We start from the raw sequence: 19,055 nt of genomic DNA, 5'->3' as shown, positions 1-19,055 counted from the left end.
ATGGTGGACCAAAGGATCTTTGCGATATGTTTGATGGTTCAGTGGTGAGCACTGCTGCCTCACAGTGCCAGGGACCCGGGTTTGATTCCCGCCTCAAGCGACAGTCTGTGTAGAATTTGCACATTCTCCCCGTGTCTCCGGGTGCTCCGGTTTCCTCCCATATTCCAAAAAAAGATATGCAGGTCAGGTGAATTGGCCATGCTAAATTGCCCATAGCGTTGGGTGCATTAGTCAGGGGTAAATGTCGGGAAACTTTTCTACATATACCTTATCGAAACCCTTCAGAATCTTGTTTAGTTCAATAAGATTCACCTCTCACTCTTCTAAACTCCAGTAAGAATAGGCCCAATCTACTCAACCTCTCTTCAGAAGACAGTCCCTCCATACCTACTATCAGCCTGGTGAACTTCTGTGGTTTGCCTCCAATACGGTGGCTCAGTGGATAACACTGTTGCCTCACAGCGCCAGGGACTCGGGTTCAATTCCATCCTCGGTTGACTGTCCATGTGGAGTTTGTACACTCTCCCCATGTTTGTGTGGGTTTCCTCTGGGTGCTTCAGTTTCCTCCCATAATCCAAAGATGTGCAGGTTAGGTGAAATGGCCAAGGTAAATTGTCCATAATGTTCAGAGATGTGTTGGTTAGGTGCATTGGTCAAGGAAAATGTGGAGTAGTAGGGGAATGGGTCTGGCTGTGTTCCACTTCAGAGGGTCAGTGTGGACTTACTCGGCCGAAGGGCCTGTTTCTACACTGTAGAGATACTATTAAAGGTAAGGGGGCCAAAACTGTTCACAGTACCCCAGCTGTGGCCTGACTAGTGCCTTGTACAGTTTTAGCAAAACCAAACTACTTTTATTCTACATTCCCTTTGCAATGATAGAGAATTCCCAAAGGTTCAGCATCCTCAGAGTGGAGAAGTTCCTCCTCATCTCAGCTCTAAATGTTCTGCCCGTTGTGCAGACAGTGTCTTCAGGTTACAGATCCCCAAACAGGGAGGGTAACAACATTTTGAAGCCTGTAAGGATTTTCTTTATTTGATTGTGATCACCTCACATTCTCCTCACCTCCAGACAAACCAGGCCCAGTTAACCAGCCCCAGTTAACTTAAAACCCCCAAAAAGCTCAGCAGGTCTGGCAGCATCTACCTAGAGAAAATCAGAATTAACGTTTCTGGTGCAGTGACCCTTCCTGAAGGTGCTGTCAGACCTGCTGAGCTTTTCCAGCAACTTCTGTTTTTGTTTCTCGTTAATTTAATCTTTCCCTCCATCCCAAGAATTAGTTGCTGAAGCTTTGCTACATTCCTTATTGGGCTGCTATATCTTTCCGTAGCAAAGAAACATTTTGGTAAACACCTCCACTGTGTCTGTGCCAAGTTGATCTCATCATGTGCCTGTGAAGTGCCTTCAGATGTTTTTCAAGATAAAGGATGCTATAGAAATGCAAGTAATGACTGCAGGGGCTTGAAGGTTTCTCTGGGGACCTGCTGTTCTGTAGCTGTCTGTAACAGTTAGCATTTCCAGTCATCCATTGGGAGAAATGTCAAAAAAAACAGTTTAAGTTGATGCACGAGTGTATTTACAATAAATATTTATCACAGCTCTGGGGATAAAAAATCATTTTTTAAATGTAGCAAAATCCAAGTCTAAAAGTGGATGCCTGCATCGACCAATCATTATAACTGCTGCCCGATTGTTCAGAGAAGTGAACACATTTATGATTTTTGATTTAGCACTGTGATTTTTTTCAGGCGATTTCTGGACACTTTGACATTGTATTCGAGAAGAATTGCAGCAATAAGGTGAGAGCCCTGACCTTGCAAATAATCTGATGTTCGTCAAATTAATTCTCAAGAGCTGATTCCCTAACAAGACACTTTGTCACGGAATCCTGCCATGATGTTTGGCCCACAGTTTAGGTTACTTAGATTACTTACAGTGTGGAAACAGGCCCTTCGGCCCAACAAGTCCACACTGACCCTCCGAAGGGCAACCCACCCAGACCTATTCCCATACATTTACCCCTTCACCTAACACTATGGGCAATTTAGCATGGCCAATTCACCTGACATGCACATTTTTGGACTGTGGGAGGAAACCGGAGCACCTGGAGGAAACCCATGCAGACCTGGGGAGAATGTGCAAACTCCACACAGACAGTTGCCCGAGACAGGAATTGAACCCAGGTCTCTGGCGCTGTGAGGCAGCAGTGCTAACCACTGTGCCAACATGCCGCTTCCTTGTACGAGATATCGAAACAATTTTACTCCCCAACTCTTTCCCCATATTCATTCCCTTTTCAGTGCCCTATACAATTGCCCTTTGAAAGTCACTATTGGATTTGTCTGAACCAGCAGTAGCTGTTCCTTGTAAAAGCTCCACATTTCAGTTGTGCCCATCCCCTGCAATTTCCTTCCCCATCCTGTGCATCCTAAATTATGCCTAATCGCATCATAATTGCCTTTTCCCCAGCAATAACTCTTACCCTGTGGTACATACCTATCCTTTTCCATCGCTAAAGTAAACATAACCGAATTGTGGTCACTATCACCCAAGTGCTCACCTACCTCCAAATCTAACACCTGGCTGGGTTCTTTACCCAGTACCAAATTTAATGTGACCTCGCTCCTTATTGACCTGTCTACACACTGTGTCAGGAATCCCTCCTGCACACATTGGACAAAAACTGACCTGTCTAAAGAACTCACACTGTAGTATTTCCAGTCAATATTTGGAAAGTTAACAACTAAGATAACAACTATCCAGAAAGATCTTTGCTATCCTTCCCTCTACATCTCTGGAACTATCAGAGGCCTATAGAAAACTCCCAAAGGGTGACCTCTCCTTTCCTGTTTCTAACCTCAGCCCATACCACCTCAGTAGTGGAATCCTTTCTGCCACTGGGATACTATCCTTGATTAACAATGCCCTCCCCCACCCCCCCACCCCATTTTTACTATCTTCTCTGTTCTTAGTGAAACATCTAAATCCTGGAACCTGGTTTTGATAAGGTTCCACGTGGGAGACTGATAGCGAAGGCAAGAGCCCATGAAATTTAAGGAAATTTGGCTAATTGGTTCCAGGATTGGCTGAGGGGCAGGAAGCAGACGGTGATAATCCATGGGTGGTTTTGTGACTGGAACTTTGTATCCATTAGAGTTCCGAACAGATCAGTTTTGAGGCCCATGCTGGTAGTAATTTAAATTTGAACAGCATTTAAAAGGCATCTGGATGGGTCTATAAATAAGAAGGGTTTAAGACCATAAGACATAGAAACAGAAATTAGGCTGTTCAGCCCATTGAATCTGCTCTGCCATTCAACCATGGATGATAAGTTTCTCAACTTCATTCTCCCACTTTCTCCCCATAAGCCTTGATCCCCTTCACAGTCAAGGACCTATCTATCTCAGTCTTAAATATACTCAATGATCTGGCCTCCACAGCCTTCTCCACAGACTGACTCCGAGCTGGCTGGCTACAGCTGTGCACAGGTAAACAAAGGATGACTTGGTGACGGGATACCAGCTTCTGTGTAGTTATTTCATACATCGACTATCTGCTTCTTGTTTAGCTAGCCAGTCTTCTGTTCATGAGAACATCCTCCATACCATGAACTTTCATTTTCCAAGATAGCCTTCCATGTGGCACTTTAACAAATGCCTTCTGTAAATCTTAAGCGCGAGACCTCAGCCTGTTTTCCTTTATTCACTGCAGGCGGTACCTCCTCAAAGCACTAAAACAAACTGGTCAAACATGATTTGCCCTTGACAAAACCAAAGATTTTCCCACAAAGGAAAGCAACCTTCCCATATCTACCCTTGGCAAGTCCACTAGGAATCTTGTATGTTTCAATAAGGTCACCCTTGTCAAATACTTGAACTTTGCTGAACTTTCAACAGTAGCAAAGATATCAGGCGGTCCTGGAAACACTCACAAGAACATAAGAACTAGGAGCAGGAGTAGGCCATCTGGCCCTTTGAGCCTGCTCCGCCATTCAATAAGATCATGGCTGATCTTTCCAAGGACTCAGCTCCACTTTAAGGGCGGCACGGTGGCACAGTGGTTAGCACTGTTGCCTCACAGCACCAGAGACCCGGGTTCAATTCCCGCCTCAGGCGACTGACTGTGTGGAGTTTGCACGTTCTCCCCGTGTCTGCGTGGGTTTCCTCCGGGTTCTCCGGTTTCCTCCCACGATCCAAAGATGTGCAGGTAAGGTGAATTGGCCATGCTAAATTGCCCGTAGTGTTAGGTAAGAGGTATGGGTGGGTTGCGCTTCGGCGGGTCGGTGTGGACTTGTTGGGCCGAAGGGCCTGTTTCCACACTGTAATCTAATCTAAAATCTAATCTAATCTTACCCAACCTCACTCTATCCTCCTGACTGAGATACAGACTCTTTAAAGTGAGCAGGCCTGTTGGTGTTGTAAACCGTTTGTGATATTTTTTTTTGTGAGTATTTCCAGTGGTAGTGCGGTGCCGGTACATTACTCACTGGCTACTTCCGAACTCTCCCTTTCAGGTCATGTTCTCCACAGGCCCAGGAAGCACCGAAACGCATTGGAAGCAAACTGTCTTTCTCCTTGAGCAGCCGGTCTTGGTGAGAAAAGGTAAATGATTTATCCCGCACGTTCCCAGATACAGAGCTGAGGCATTCCAAAGGCACTTGGCTTTGGTGTTGGCATATTTTGTTTTCACGTGGGATGCGGCAAGATGAGCGTTTGTCGCTTGTATCTAATCCTGAGGGATTTAAGAGTCATCTACATTGCTGTGAGTTTGGAGTTACATGGAGGCCAGACCAGGTAAGGATGGCAGGTGTCTTTTCCGAGAAGACATTCGTGACCGAGATGGGTTTTTATGATAATTGCGGCTTTGTCAACATTGGGCTACACATTGTTTTAAAGCCATATTCCACAAATTCAAATGTTATCATCTGCTGAGGCTTTAAACACATGTCACCAGAGTATTAGCCTTAAGCTCTGTATTACCACCCCAGTGATATAACCACGACGCCACTGCTTCTTAGCTTTTTGGCCAAGATCGGATCAGGCTGTATATTACCACCCCTGTGACATAACCACTGGGCCACTGCCCTTTACCTTTTTGGCCAAGATCAGATGTAAAGTTCTGATGGATAACATCAGGAGTCACAGTGTCTTGACTCACTTTTTCTCTATTAATCACTGTGACCTGCTTTTAAGAATCGGCTTTATGTGAATTTAATGGGTTGGCTAGCACACACCTTGAATACCTTTCAGTGTGAATGGCAGGGATTTGAGTAATGGTAGAATGATGAGCCCTGACTGTCCAGTGTGTATTCAAAGATTAACCTGGGTCGGTGCCAGTTGAAAGATTTAGCCAGCTGCCCACCACTTTGAGTTTTACCTTGAGAAATCTCTGTATTGCATCAAATGAATTAAATAGACAGATGTGAACAGACTACATTCCCTCTGGTTAAGACTCATAGCTGAAGGATAGTGACACTCTTTTTCAACCTCATCAAATGCAGCGTCTTAAACAAACTGTGACTGAAGTTCAGCAAATTCCATCTGTCTGAACTGAGCTTTAAAACAGATGACATTCTGACTATTAGCATAAATAAACCCAAATATCTCTCAAATGTACTCAATTTATTTTTACATTTTTGCACCATCATTGGTGTTTCTGTTTCATCAATATATGCTGCTTATGCTTTGTGAGTAAAGTTATATTTGCCGTTGGAGCAAATAGGTATACAAATCTCTTAGGGATCTATAATGCAAAAATAGGTCAAGGTACCCTCTAGCCTTCCCTATTTCATAGCTTTGTTCCTTATCTGATGAAAGTTATTCATGCAACAAAAGTTTAACAGACTAATTCCTAGGATGGCAGAGAGACAGAATCGGTTAGAGCTGTATTCACTGGAGTTTAGAAAAATAAGGGGGATCTCGTAGAAACTATTAAATTCCCATAGGACAAGACAGGGTAAACACAGGTGGCTAGAGCCAAGGGTCGCAGCTTAAGGACATAGGGTAAGCTATGTAGGACAGACGAGAAATTTCTTCACTCAGGAAATGGTGTGCATGTGGAATTCTCTTCCACAGAAAGTGGTTCAGGCCAAAGCAGTGAATATTTTCAAGAAGTTCTTGCAGCTAAAGGGATCATAGTGTATAGAGCGATTGAGGGAAGAGGGTACTGAGTTGGATGATCATCCATGATCACATTGAATGGAGGATCAGGCTCGAAGGGCTGAATGGCCTACTCCTGCTCCTACTTTCTATGTTCAATATGTAGATAGAGAGCTTCTTGAAGAGGGGATCATTTCCTTTGGGTTATGATAGTGTTGCTTCCTGCTCACTCCTACCTTCTCATTCAGATGCTTGTATATCACTTGCATGTCTCAGCTTCCCATTCATGTCTTCCCCATGATCAGTGCAGCCAAAAAACAATCATTTTCTCAGTCAACATTTTGTCTGGTTTGGGGTTTCAAGCTTAGAACGCTTTGAAATTAAGGTATTAACCAAACTCAGGCGTTCATGTTTTATAAAGTCATGAGGGGTGTAGATAAGGTTAATGGCAGGTGTCTTTTCCCTGCGATGGGGGATTTCAAAACTGGGGGCACTTTTTTAAGTTGAGAGGAGAGAGATTTAAAAAAGACACAAAGGGCAATTCTTTTTACACAGAGGGTGGTTTGCGTTTGAAATGAACTTCCTGAGTAAGTGGTGGATGCAGGTACTATTACAATGTTTGAAAGATATTTAGATAAGCATGAGTAGGAAAGGCTTGGAGGGATATGGGCCAGCAGCAGGAGAGTGGGACTAGTTTAGTTTGGGATTATGTTTGGCATGGACTGGTTGGATCAAAGGGTCTGTTTCTGTGCTGTAGGACTCTGTGACCCGATATTAAAGGAAAATTTTATTTGTGCCGAGCCCAGCGATAGGTACAGGAGGTCGTTTCTCTGGTAGAGACCTGTAAATGTTTTGCAACTGGTCGATAATGACGGTTCAAAGGACAGTTGAAGAAAAAGAATGTCAAGTGTGTACTGAGGCAAGATTAATTGCTGCTTTCATGCCAAAAACCCTATCTCTAATAATTCATTTAGTAGATTGCAAATCTACCCACTCGTTTTGGTTGAAAGCTGGAAGTTATTTAATATTTATTGAACATTTTTAAACAATGTTTTAAAGAAAAGAACAGCAGCTGCAAATGTTACTTAATTATTGACACTGAGGAACAAGCCTTTTAATGACAAGCTGAATGTTTTGTGATATACAGGCGATAGTCCTTCGGTGTACTGGAGTTCAGGCTTGTTGGTGACATGAGTTTGACATTACATCATGAGTGCTGCACTTTGATTGAAGTACATTGTCATCAGGCAGAAATGTGAATGAACACCACCAATGACGGTTTGAACAGATCAAATTGGAGCAAGATTTGCAATTGCAAATGATGTTGTAAGCTGAATGAGTTAGTTATCCCCATGCCATTATGACTTGGAGCCATATCTTCACTGTCACTGGGTCAAAAACTTGGAATTCTCTTGCTAACAGCACTATGAGTGTCCCTACAGCACATGGACTGCAGCAGCTCAGGAGGCAATTCACCACTGCCTCATCCAGGCCACTGAGGAATGGGCAACAAATGCTGGTCATTCCCATATTGTTCACATCCCATGAACAAATAAATAAGAAAATAATTTCCTTCTCATTCCCAAAAGTCAAATGCTTGCACGACTGCAGTAATCATGTTGTCAATGTTTTTCTTCTCTCGGAATGGAATTATTTGTTTGAACACTGCAGTACATTGACTAATTCATGCAACGTTCATCAGTTTTGTTTGAAAAGATTTTGTCTGAGAAGCAGTGAAACAAAATATGGAATGAACTCTCAATAACTCTGAATATTGGATTAGTTCCATGAACCAAATTATTTTTAACCAGTGAAATGGCAAAAAACTCGATTTGAAAAACATAGTATTTATACGTGAATATTTAGTCAGGATTTGTTCATAAGGAGCTAATAACATGATCCTTTTCTTTAATTCCTTCAACAATTTTATTAGAACATCATTTTCAAAAGTCAATCTTCTAATTTCAAAGTGCATTTTCTATGATATAATTGTAGAGCTAGCTTTAAAATTTTACATGTGCACTGCAAGTATCCTTTTCCATTGTAAAGCACAGCTTTGATCTGAAATTTTCTCTTGTGGCATTAGGCATTTAATTGAGATTTTACATCCTTCATTGGCTTTCTGCCTGTTTGGTGTCTTGGGTAAATCCCTGCTTGCAGCAAGATCCCAGAAGCCCCTTGTTCAGTGATGTGTGCAGAATGTTCTCTGTAATACTATTTTTCATCCATTGATGCTTCTTCACATTATTTTGCATGAGGGTCTCTTACAGCGTGCGTCACTCCGGGAGCAGGAGAGATGGTTCTTGCAGGCCCAGTGTGTAAATTTAGTGAACCACTGCTGACTTCTTCATGAATTTCAATTCCCTGTTAATCTGCATGCAGCAAAATGTACAGTGCAGTCTACCTACAGCCGAAGGTGGAAGATAAGAGTGGAGTGACGCAGCTAAGCCCGAGCAAGACTCTGCACTGCTGCATTTGAGAGCATCAGAGCTGCAAAAATAAAATTCCTCTTGTTGCATCAAGATGACATTGACAAATTGCTCTACTTAGCCCTGATATAATGCGGGTCCCTGTTAATTCTTGCTAGGAGGATGCCTTCTAAGTGTACCAGGCAGGCAAGTCTAGGGAGCAGATGCACGTGATTATGTCTTTACTGCCCGTATTTTTCCAGGAATTCAGGTTGAAGTTCTTTGGAAAATAAATGTGTTATTCTGTCAGGCTGCCGTGATCTAACAGTCACACAGTCACATTCTGAAAAGAGGAGTTTCGATAATAATTAAACATTCATATTTTACTTTAATGCACTGAACTGCAACTTTGACATAAGTTATGATTTCCACTATTAACTTATCCCCTCAACCCCACCTCCCCCGCCAACCTGTGCTTATTTGCACGTTGTCCTTCACATGTCATTGCAGGAACTGTTGACAAATATTTGACACACTTGGTTTTGTTTTTAGGCTTGATGGACTAGGCTGTTTAGGTTTGGTGTGTTTGAGAAAGAGTTTGATGATTGCTGACTTGCAGTTGGTCAGAGTTCTGGCAATTTGAATCCATTGTACATGTGTGCAGTGATTGCTGTGAGCTGGAGAGAATCACATCCAAGCAGTAACACACTGTACTGCAGTAACGTTGAGGCTGTGAATTTTCTCAGGTCAAGACTATTCCTAGAACAAGGCTGCAGCAGCTGGGATCGCTGGCTATTTGTGGTCTTGTCCTGCGGATCATCTCATTCATTTCAAAAGAAACATAGGAGATGGAGTAGGAGTAGGCCATTCAGCCCCTTCAAGCCTGTTCTACCATTCAGTATGATCATGGTTGATCATCGAGCTCAATATCCTAATCCCACTCTCCTCCCATATTCCTTGATCCCTTTGGCCACTTAGACTTATAGAGATGTACAGCACGAAAACAGACCCTTTAGTCCAACTTGTCCATGCCAACCAGATATCCTAACCCAATCTAGTCCCACCTGCCAGCACATGGCCCATAACCCTCCAAACCCTTCCTATTCATATACCCATCCAGATGCCTTTTAAATGTTGCAATTGTACCAGCCTCCACCACTTCCTCTGGTAGCTCATTCCATACACGTACAACCCTCTGCATGAAAAAGTTGCCCCTGAGGTCTCTTTTATCTTTCCCTTCTCTCCCTAAACATGTTCACCCTCTAGCTCTGGACTGCCCCACCCCTAGGGAAAAGACCTTGTCTATTTATCCTATCCATGCCCCTCATAATTTTGTAAACCTCTATAAGGTCACCCCTCAGCCTTCAACGCTCCAGAGAAAACAGCCCGAGTCGATTCAACCTCTCCCAATAGTTCAAATCCTTCAACCCTGGCAACATTCTTGTCAACCTTTACTGAAGCCTTTCAAGTTTCAGAACATCCTTCCCCTATTCCATGCAATATTCCAAAAGTGGCCTAACCGATGTCCTGTACAACCGCAACATGACCTCCCAACTCCTGTATTCAATACTCTGACCAAAAAAGGAAAGCATACTAAACGCCTTCTTCACTATCCTATCCAGCTGCCACTCCACTTTCAAGGAGGTATGAATCTGCACTCTAAGGTCTCTTTGTTCAACAACACTCCCTAGGACCTTACCATTAAGTGTATAAATCCTGCTAAGATTTGCATTCCCAAAATTCAGAACCTCACATTTATCTAAATTAGACTCCATCTGCCACTTCTCAGCCCATTGGCCCATCTGATTAAGATCCCATTGTAATCTGAGGTAACCTTCTTCGCTGTCCACTGCACCTCCAATTTTGGTGTCATCTGCAAACTTACTAACTATACCTGTTAAGCTTACATCCAAATCATTTATATAAATGTCGACAAGTAGTGGACCCAGCATCGATCTTTTTAGCACTCCACTGGTCAGAGGCCTCCAGTCTGAAAAACAGCCCTCTACCACCATCCTCTGTCTTCTACCTTTGAGCCAGTTCTGTATCCAAATGGCCAGATCTCCCTGTATTCCATGAGATCTAACTTCGCTAATCAGTCTCCCACAGGGAATCTTGTCGAACGCCTTACTGAAGTCCATATAGATCATGTCCACCATTCTGCCCTCAACAATCCACTTTGTTACTTCTTCAAAAACTCAATCAAGTTTGTGAGGCATGATTTCCCACACACAAAGCCATGTTGACTATCCCTAATCAGTCCTTGTCTTTCCAAATACATGTACATCCTGTCCCTTAGGATGTCCTCCAACAACTTGCCCACCAACAATGCCAGGTTCCCTGGTCTGTAGTTCCCTGGCTTGTCATTACCACCCTTCGTAAACAGTGGCATCATGTTAGCCAACCTCTAGTCTTCTGGCACATCACTATCGATGATACAAATATCTCAAAAGGGGCCCGGCAATCACTTCCCTAGCTTCCCACAGAGTTCTCGGATGCACCTGATCAAGTCCTGGGGATTTATCCACTTTTATGTGTTTCAAGACATCCAGCACCACCTCCTCTGTAATATGGACATTTTTATAAATGTCACCATATATTTCCCTGCAGTCTATATCTTCCATATCCTTTTCCACAGTAAACACTGATGCAAAACACTTATTTCGTATCTCCCCCATCTTCTGCGGCTCCACACAAAGGCGGCCTTGCTGATCTTTGAGGGGCCCTATTCTTTCCCTAGTTACCCATTTGTCCTTAATGTATTTATAAAAACCCTTTCAATTCTCCTTAACTTTGTTTGCCAAAACTATCTCGTGTACCCTTTTTGCCCTCCTGACCTCCCTCTTAAGTATACTCCTACTACTTTTATACTCTTCTAAGGATTCACTCGATCTATCCTGTCTATACCTGACATATGCTTCTTCTTTTTCTTAACCAAACCCTCAATTTCTCTAGTCATCCAGCATTCGTTATACCTACCAGCCTTTCCTTTCACCCTGACAGGAATATACTGTCTCTGAACTCTCGTTATCTCATTTTTGAAGGCTTCCCATTTTCCAGCTATCCGTTTACCTGCGAACATCTGCCACCAATCAGTTTTTGTAAGTTCTTGCCTAATGCCATCAGAATTAGCCTATCTTCAATTTAGAACTTGAACTTTTAGATCTGGTTTATCCTTTTCCATCGCTATTTTAAAACTAATAGAATTATGGTCGCTGGCCCCAAAGTGTGTCCCCACTCAGTCACCTGTCCTGCCTTATTTACCAAGAGTAGGTCAGATTTTGCACCTTTTTTAGTAGGTACATCCACATATTGAATCAGAAAATTTTCTTGACAACAGTTAACATAATGAAATCGCTTGAAACTTCACAATATTTTGGCATCTACCACTTTTTATGGCAGTGAATTCCATGGGCTCACCACTCTCTGAATGGAGGAATTTCTCCTCATCTCAATCCTAAAAGATTTACCTCTCCTCCTCAAACTGTGACCCCCTGGTTCTGGACTCCCTCACCATCAGGAACATCCTTCTTGTCTCTAACCTGTCTAGAATTTTATAGGTTTCTTTGAGATCCCTCCCCATTCTTGTAGGCTGGAGTGAATGCAATCCTAACCAACACAACCTCTCGTCATACATCAGTCCTGCCATCCCAAAAATCAATTAGGTAAATCTTTGATGCACTCCCTCCATGGCAAGAACGTCTTTCCACGGGTAAGGAGACCAAAACTGTACACAATATTCCTGGTGTGGCCTCACCAATATCATGTATAATTGCAGCAAGACATCCTTCCCTCTGCACTCGAATCCCCTCGCTGTGAAGACCAACATCCAGATTGTTGTCTTCACTGCCTGTTGCACCTGCACGCTTACTTTCAGCGAGACCCTCAGGTCTCTTTAAACATTCTCTCAATTTACAGCCATTTATATAATAAAATGCCTTCCTACTTTCTGCTGCCAATATAGATAACCTCACATTTATCCACATTATGCTGTTTTTGTGCACTCACTCAACCTGTCCAAATCACACTGCAACATCTCTGCATCCTCCTCACTGCTCACTCTTCCACCCAGCTTTGTGTCATCTGCAAATTTTGAAACACATTTAGTTCCTTCATTCTAAATCATTAACCTATATTGTGAATAGCTGATCCCTGTGATACACCAGTAGTTACAGCCTGCCATTCAGAAAAAGTCACATTTAATCCGACTCTGTTTCTTGTCTGCCATTCCTTGAACCTGTATCTGTTGCTGGATTGAAACAGAGGTTTATGAGGATGTGTTAAATGAAACTGAAGTAATGTACTCATGTGGGAGGTACTGTATAACGGCAATATCTTTGGACGAGGTGGTTCAGTGATAGTGTCCCTACTTCTGAGCCCAGAATCCAACTTGCTCCAGACATGTATCATAACATCACTGAACAGATTGATTAGAAAATATTTGTCTTTAACCCTGAAGCCTAGGCTAATCTTGTGGAGGTATGGGTTCAGATGTGACCATGATAAAAGCATTTAGGTGCTTATTAATATTTATTATTCACAATGTTTTGTTTTAGTCACATGTCACCATGGCAGATTGTGTAATTTAAAATCAGTTCATAAAATCTGGCGTTGAAAGCTAGTTTCAGATTGGTGACCATGAGCTTATCATTGACTGCTTTTGAAACTCTGCTGGTTTATGAATGCTGTTTTGGGAATGAAACCTGCCATTGTACTCAGTCAGACCTACCTGCGATACCAGACCCACAGCAATGTGGTTGACTCATGGCCTAACAAGCTAGAGGGCTCAGAAATGCTAGTCTTGCCAATGACATCCACATCCTATGAAAGATTAACACAAGAGTTGGTACAGTTCATCACAAGAGTTTCTATGTCGTATGGTTGGAGGTTTTTCTTTTGTTTTTGTTTGGTCATGGGATGTGGGCATTACCTGCCAGGCCAGCCTGTATTGTCCATCTCTAATTTCCCAGGGGGCAGTCAAGAGTCAACCCACATTGCTGTGGGTCTGGAGTCAGGTGTAGGACAGACTAGGTAAGGAGAGCACAGATGAGGGTAGTGCTGGAAAACTAGGATTCCTGGTGAAGGACTCCAGCCCGAAACATCGATATTTCTGCTCCCCACCCCCCCCCCCCCCCATTTATCTCTCCAACCCCGAGGCTCCCTGCCTCATTCCTGATGAAGGGCTTTTGCCCGAAAAGTCGATTTTCCTGCCTCTCGGATGCTGCCTGATCTGCTGTGCTTTTCCAGCAACACACTCTCAGCACTCGTGCTGGAAAAGCATAGCAGGTCAGGCAGCATCCGAGAAGCAGGAAAATCAACATTTCGAGCAATAGCCCTTCATCAGGAATGAGGCTGGGTGCCTCAGGGTGGAGAGATAAATGGGAGGCGGGTGGGGCTGGTGGGAAGGTGAATGGAAGTGGGGTAAAGGTGATAGGTCGGAGAGGAGGGTGGAGTGGACAGGTGAGAAGGAAGATGGACACTCTCAACTACTTTGCCCCCAGCCCCACTCATCTCCCATTTATCTCTCCACCTCCAAGATGCTCAGTCTCATTCCTGATAAAGGGCTTTTGTCCAAAAAGTTAATTTTCCTGCTCCTTGAATGCTGCTTGACCTGCTGTGCTATTCCAGCACCACTCTAATCTTGACTCTAATCTCCAGCATCTGCAGTACCCACTTTAACCAAGTAAGGAGAGCAACTTAATTCCATAAAGGGCATTAAATACTCTTTGGAAAATTGATAATGGCTCATGGTCATCATACATATTGAATGCCAGCTATTATGGCCTGATAAAGTTTCAATCCCAGGTTAGAATTTGTTTCCACGTTTAGTGTCCACAGATTTACCGAGAGCTTTCTGTGAATCCTGAGAGGCAAACAATTCTCTTTCTCTCCTTAAAATTCAAGAAAAACAAGCATGGAAACATCTCCTTTAGATACTGAAAACCACCATTTGAACTCATCTATTTGCACTGGTCCGAGAAACCTCATCTCACCTTCTATCTCTTGCTCTAGAATCCTGATGTTTCTGTTTCCTCAAGTGCACATCCAAGTGCTTTTGTTCAGAACAAATGCAATGAGGGTTTCTATCTTGGCCACCTTTTCAGGCAGTGAGCTCCAAACCATCCACAACATCCGGGTGAAAAAACAATCTTTCATTCCTAGACAATCCTTCTACTAATTAACCTCAGGCTCCTGGTTGTTGACCTCGGGATTACTACCAGTGCCACGTGCTAGCCAGTGTAGAAATGAAAAAAAATAGACAGGGTGAACACGTGGCTTGAGAGATTGTGTAGGAGGGAAGGGTTCAGATTTGTTGGACATTGGGACTGGTTCTGGGGAAGGTGGGACTATTACAAAATGGGGACGGGTCTACATCTGAACGAGACCGGAACCAATGTCCTTGGGGGAGTTTTTGCTACTGCTGTTGGGGAGGTTTTAAACTAATGTGGCAGGGGACTGGGAACCAGAAGAGAAAATAAGTAGGCAGCGAGGTGGAGACTGGAGACAGTAAGAATTATGAAGATAGCACTAATAAAAGGAAGAATAGGCAGAGAGCACGTGAGTGCAAAAGAACTGGTGGCCTTAAATGCATCTACTTTAATGCAAGGAGTATAGTGTGTAAGGCAGATAAACTTAGGGCTTGGATTGGAGTCTGGGAGTATGATGTTATTGCCATCACAGAGACTTGGTTGAAGGAAGGTGGCACAGTGGTTAGCACTGCTGCCTCACAGCGCCAGAGACCCGGGTTCAGTTCCCGCTTCAGGCGACTGACTGTGTGGAGTTTGCACGTTCTCCCCGTGTCTGCGTGGGTTTCCTCCGGGTGCTCCGGTTTCCTCCCACAGTCCAAAAATGTGCAGGTCAGGTAAATTGGCCATACTAAATTGCCCGTAGTGTTAGGTAGGGAGTAAATGTAGGGGTATGGGTGGGTTGCGCTTCGGCGGGGCAGTGTGGGCTTGTTGGGCCGAAGGGCCTGTTTCCACACTGTAAGTAATCTAAGTAATCTAAAAAGTAATCTAATCTAATCTAAAGGGCATGATGATGTCAACTAAACGTTCCAGGATATAGACGCTTCAGGCAGGGCAGGGAGGGAAGTAAAGTTGGGGTGGGGGGGGGGGTGGTCAGGGACGATATCACAGCTGTGCTAAAGAAGGACACTATGGCGGACTTGAATAGTGAGGCATTATGGGTGGAGCTGGAAATAAGAAGGGTGCAGTTACATTTTTGGGGCTGTATTACACATCTCCCAACAGTGAGCGTGAGGTAGAAGATCAAATAGGTAAACAGATTATGAATAGATGTAGAGCCAATAGGGTAGTGGTGATGGGAGATTTTGATTTTCCCAACATTGGGATACACTTAGCGTCAGAGGTCTGGATGGAGTAGAATTTGTACGAAGCGTCCAGGAGAGTTTTCTAGAGCAGTATGTCAATAGTCCGACGAGGGAAGGGGCCATATTGGACCTGGTACTGGGGAACGAGCCAGGACAAGTGTTAAAAGTTGCAGTGGGGGATTTCTTTGAGAACAGTGACCACAATTCTGTAAGTTTTATAATACTTGTAGATAAAGAAGAGAGTGGTCCTAAGGGAAGAGTGCTAAACTGGGCCAAGGCCAATTCTTTCAAAATTAGGCAGGAGCTGGGAAATGTGGATTGGACACGGCTATTTGAAGGGAAGTCGACATTTGAGATGTGGGAGGCTTTCAAAGATAGGTTAAAAATAGTGCAGGATAGGCATGTCCTGTTGAAGGCAAAGGAAAGGAAGAGCAAGATTCGTGAACCGTGGATGACAGGAGAAATTGTACGACTAGCCAAGTGGAAAAGGGAAGCGTACATAAGGTCTAGGCAGATAAGAATAGAATGGGCCCTGGAGGAATATCGGAAGAGTAGGACAAGTCTTAAGCAAGGAATCAAGCGGGCTAAAAGGGGTCATGCAATAGCTTTAGCAAGCAGAATTAAGGAAAATTCCAAAGCATTTTATTCTTATATAAGAAGCAAGCGGGTGACTAGAGAACGGATTGGTCCACTAAAAGATAATAAAGGAAGGCTGTGTGCTGAACCTGTGAGAATGGGTGAAATTCTGAATGATTACTTTGCATCAGTATTCATTGAGGAGAGGAGCATGATGAATCTTGAGACTAGAGATAAAAGTTTGATTAGTCTGGATCACATTGGCATAGGTAGGGAAGATGTGTTGGGTATGCTAGAGGTTATTAAGGTGGACAAATCCCCAAGACCGGATGGGATTTTTCCAAGGTTGCTGAGGGAGGTGAGAGAGGAAATAGCTGGGGCCCTAACAGATATCTTTGTGGCATCCTTAAATGCAGGTGAGGTGCCAGAGGACTGGAAGGTTGCTCATGTTGTCCCCCTGTACAAGAAGGGTAGTAGGGATATTCCAGGTAACTACAGACCAGTGAGCCTGACATTAATGGTGGGGCAGTTGCTAGAGAGGTACTGAGAGATAGGTTCTATTTATATTTGGAAAGGAATGAGCTTATCGGTGATGGGCAACATGGTTTTGTGCAGGGGAGGTCGTGCCTTACCAACTTGATAGAGTTCTTCGAGGAAGTGACCAAGTTGTTAGATGAAGGAAGGGCTATAGATGTCATATGCGTGGACTTTAGTAAGGCGTTTGATAAGGCTCCCTATTGTAGCCTAATGGAGAAAGTGAAGTCACATGGTGTGCAGGATGTTCTAGCTAGGTGGATAAAGAACTGGTTGAGCAACAGGAGACAGAGAGTAGTAGTTGAAGGGAGTTTCTCAAAATGGAGAAAGGTGACCAGTGGTGTTCCACAGGGGTCAGTGTTGGGGCCACTGTTGTTTGTGATATACATAAATGATCTGGAAGAGGGCACTGTTGGTATGATCAGCAAGTTTGCAGATGACACAAAGATTGGTGGAGTAGCAGAAAGCATAAGGGACTGTCAGAGAATACAGGAGGATATAGATAGACTGGAGAGTTGGGCGGAAAAGTGGCAGATGGCTTTCAATCCAGATAAATGTGAGATGATGCATTTAGGCAAGACTAATTCTAGAGCGAATTATACAATGAATGGAAGAGCCTTGGGAAAAGTTGATGAGCAGAAAGATCTGGGAGTGCAGGTCCATTGCACACTGAAGGTTGCTGCACAGGTGGATAGAGTGGTCAAGAAGGCATATAGTATGCTTGCCTTCATTGGACAAGGTATTGAGTATAAGAGCTGGCAAGTCATGTTAAAATTGTATAAGACATTGGTTCGGCCGCGTTTAGAATACTGTGTATAGTTCTGGTCGCCACATTACCAAAAGGATGTGGACGCTTTGGAGAGGGTGCAGAGAAGTTTTACGCGGATGTTGCCTGGTATGGAAGGTGCTAGCTAAGAAGGCAGGTTGAGTAGGTTAGGTTTATTTTCACTAGAAAAAAGGAGATTGAGGGGGGACCTGATTGAGGTTTCCAAAATCATGAAGGGTATAAAGTTAAAAATCACACAACACCAGGTTATAGTCCAACTGGTTTAATTGGAAGCACACTAGCTTTCGGAGCGTCACTCCTTCATCAGGTGGTCTCTACAGTCCAACATTGGCATCTCCAAATCATGAAGGGTATAGACAGGGAAGATAGAGACAAGCTTTTTCCCAGGGTGAAGGGTTCAATAACGAGAGGTCATGCTTTCAAGGTGAGAGGTGGAAAGTTTAAGGGGGATACACGCGACAAGTACTTCACACAGAGGGTGGTGGGCGTTTGGAACGCGTTGCCAGCAGAGGTGGTAGAGGCAGGCACGGTAGATTCATTTAAGATGCGTCTGGACAGATGCATGAGTAGGTGGGGAGCAGAGGGATACAGATGCTTAGGAATTGACCGACAGGTCTAGTACATTTGGATTGGCTCAGGCTTGGAGGGCCGAAGGGCCTGTTCCTAGGCTGTAAATTTTCTTTGTTCTTTGTACCTATTAAGGGAAATACCTTGATGTTAACCACTCAATTTTAAGTCCCTCTTAATTTTTACCCAAGTTTGTTGGATCTCTCTTTCCAAAGAAACCAAGACCTTCCAATCTTGCCTCATGGTTAAAATTCTGGCAATATCATGGTAAGTTTCTGTTGATGGGAGCTTACAAGAGTGATGTCTCCAACTGTTAGTCTATAATTAATGTTGAGGGGGTGGTGGGCAAGTTTTGGTTTGTACCATCACCTTTTTTTGTGTGTTTTAAACTTTGAAAATGATTGCTTTGAACTTTCAGTTATACCCACAAATCCAGCTTAAAAGTACACAAGTGTCCATGCTTAGGACTGTACTTCATTCCTCCAATCTTTGGCAAACCTTGTTGCATTGTTTTCTGATTTGAATGTGAAGTATCCCATTTCCTGAGTGCACGTGCAATTGACTAATGCACCACAGAAACAAAGGAGCTGTTTTTGTGACTCTCGCACATTGTATTTATAATTTCTCTGCTGACATTGTTTTCTCTTGACTTGACCTCCCATGAATGAAATAACCCTTCTCTCACTTAATTTTATGGTCTAGTGGTGAGGTTAGCCTGGGGCTAATGAATTAATTTCAGATGACACCATGTTATGGA

General features: G+C 43.5%; 1 protein-coding gene across 2 annotated transcripts in view; it reads left to right on the top strand.

The window, feature by feature from the left end:
• Nucleotides 1-19,055, top strand: part of prmt3 (protein arginine methyltransferase 3) — a 198,819-nt gene that overhangs the window by 144,458 nt on the left and 35,306 nt on the right. Inside the window, exons 14-15 of one of the 2 annotated variants that reach the window (XM_072592764.1) lie at nucleotides 1,747-1,797; nucleotides 4,512-4,599. The exons of the other annotated variant lie outside the window; for it this stretch is intronic. Of the exons in view, the coding sequence (XP_072448865.1) occupies nucleotides 1,747-1,797; nucleotides 4,512-4,599 (139 nt within the window). The remainder of the gene's footprint in view (nucleotides 1-1,746; nucleotides 1,798-4,511; nucleotides 4,600-19,055) is intronic. 2 annotated transcript variants of the gene reach the window in all.

The sequence above is a fragment of the Chiloscyllium punctatum genome, chromosome 22 (assembly GCF_047496795.1).
Source record: "Chiloscyllium punctatum isolate Juve2018m chromosome 22, sChiPun1.3, whole genome shotgun sequence".
Classification (NCBI taxonomy): Eukaryota; Metazoa; Chordata; class Chondrichthyes; order Orectolobiformes; family Hemiscylliidae; genus Chiloscyllium; species Chiloscyllium punctatum.
Note: the sequence above shows the minus strand (reverse complement) of the source record. Positions and strands in the feature narration are given on the sequence as shown.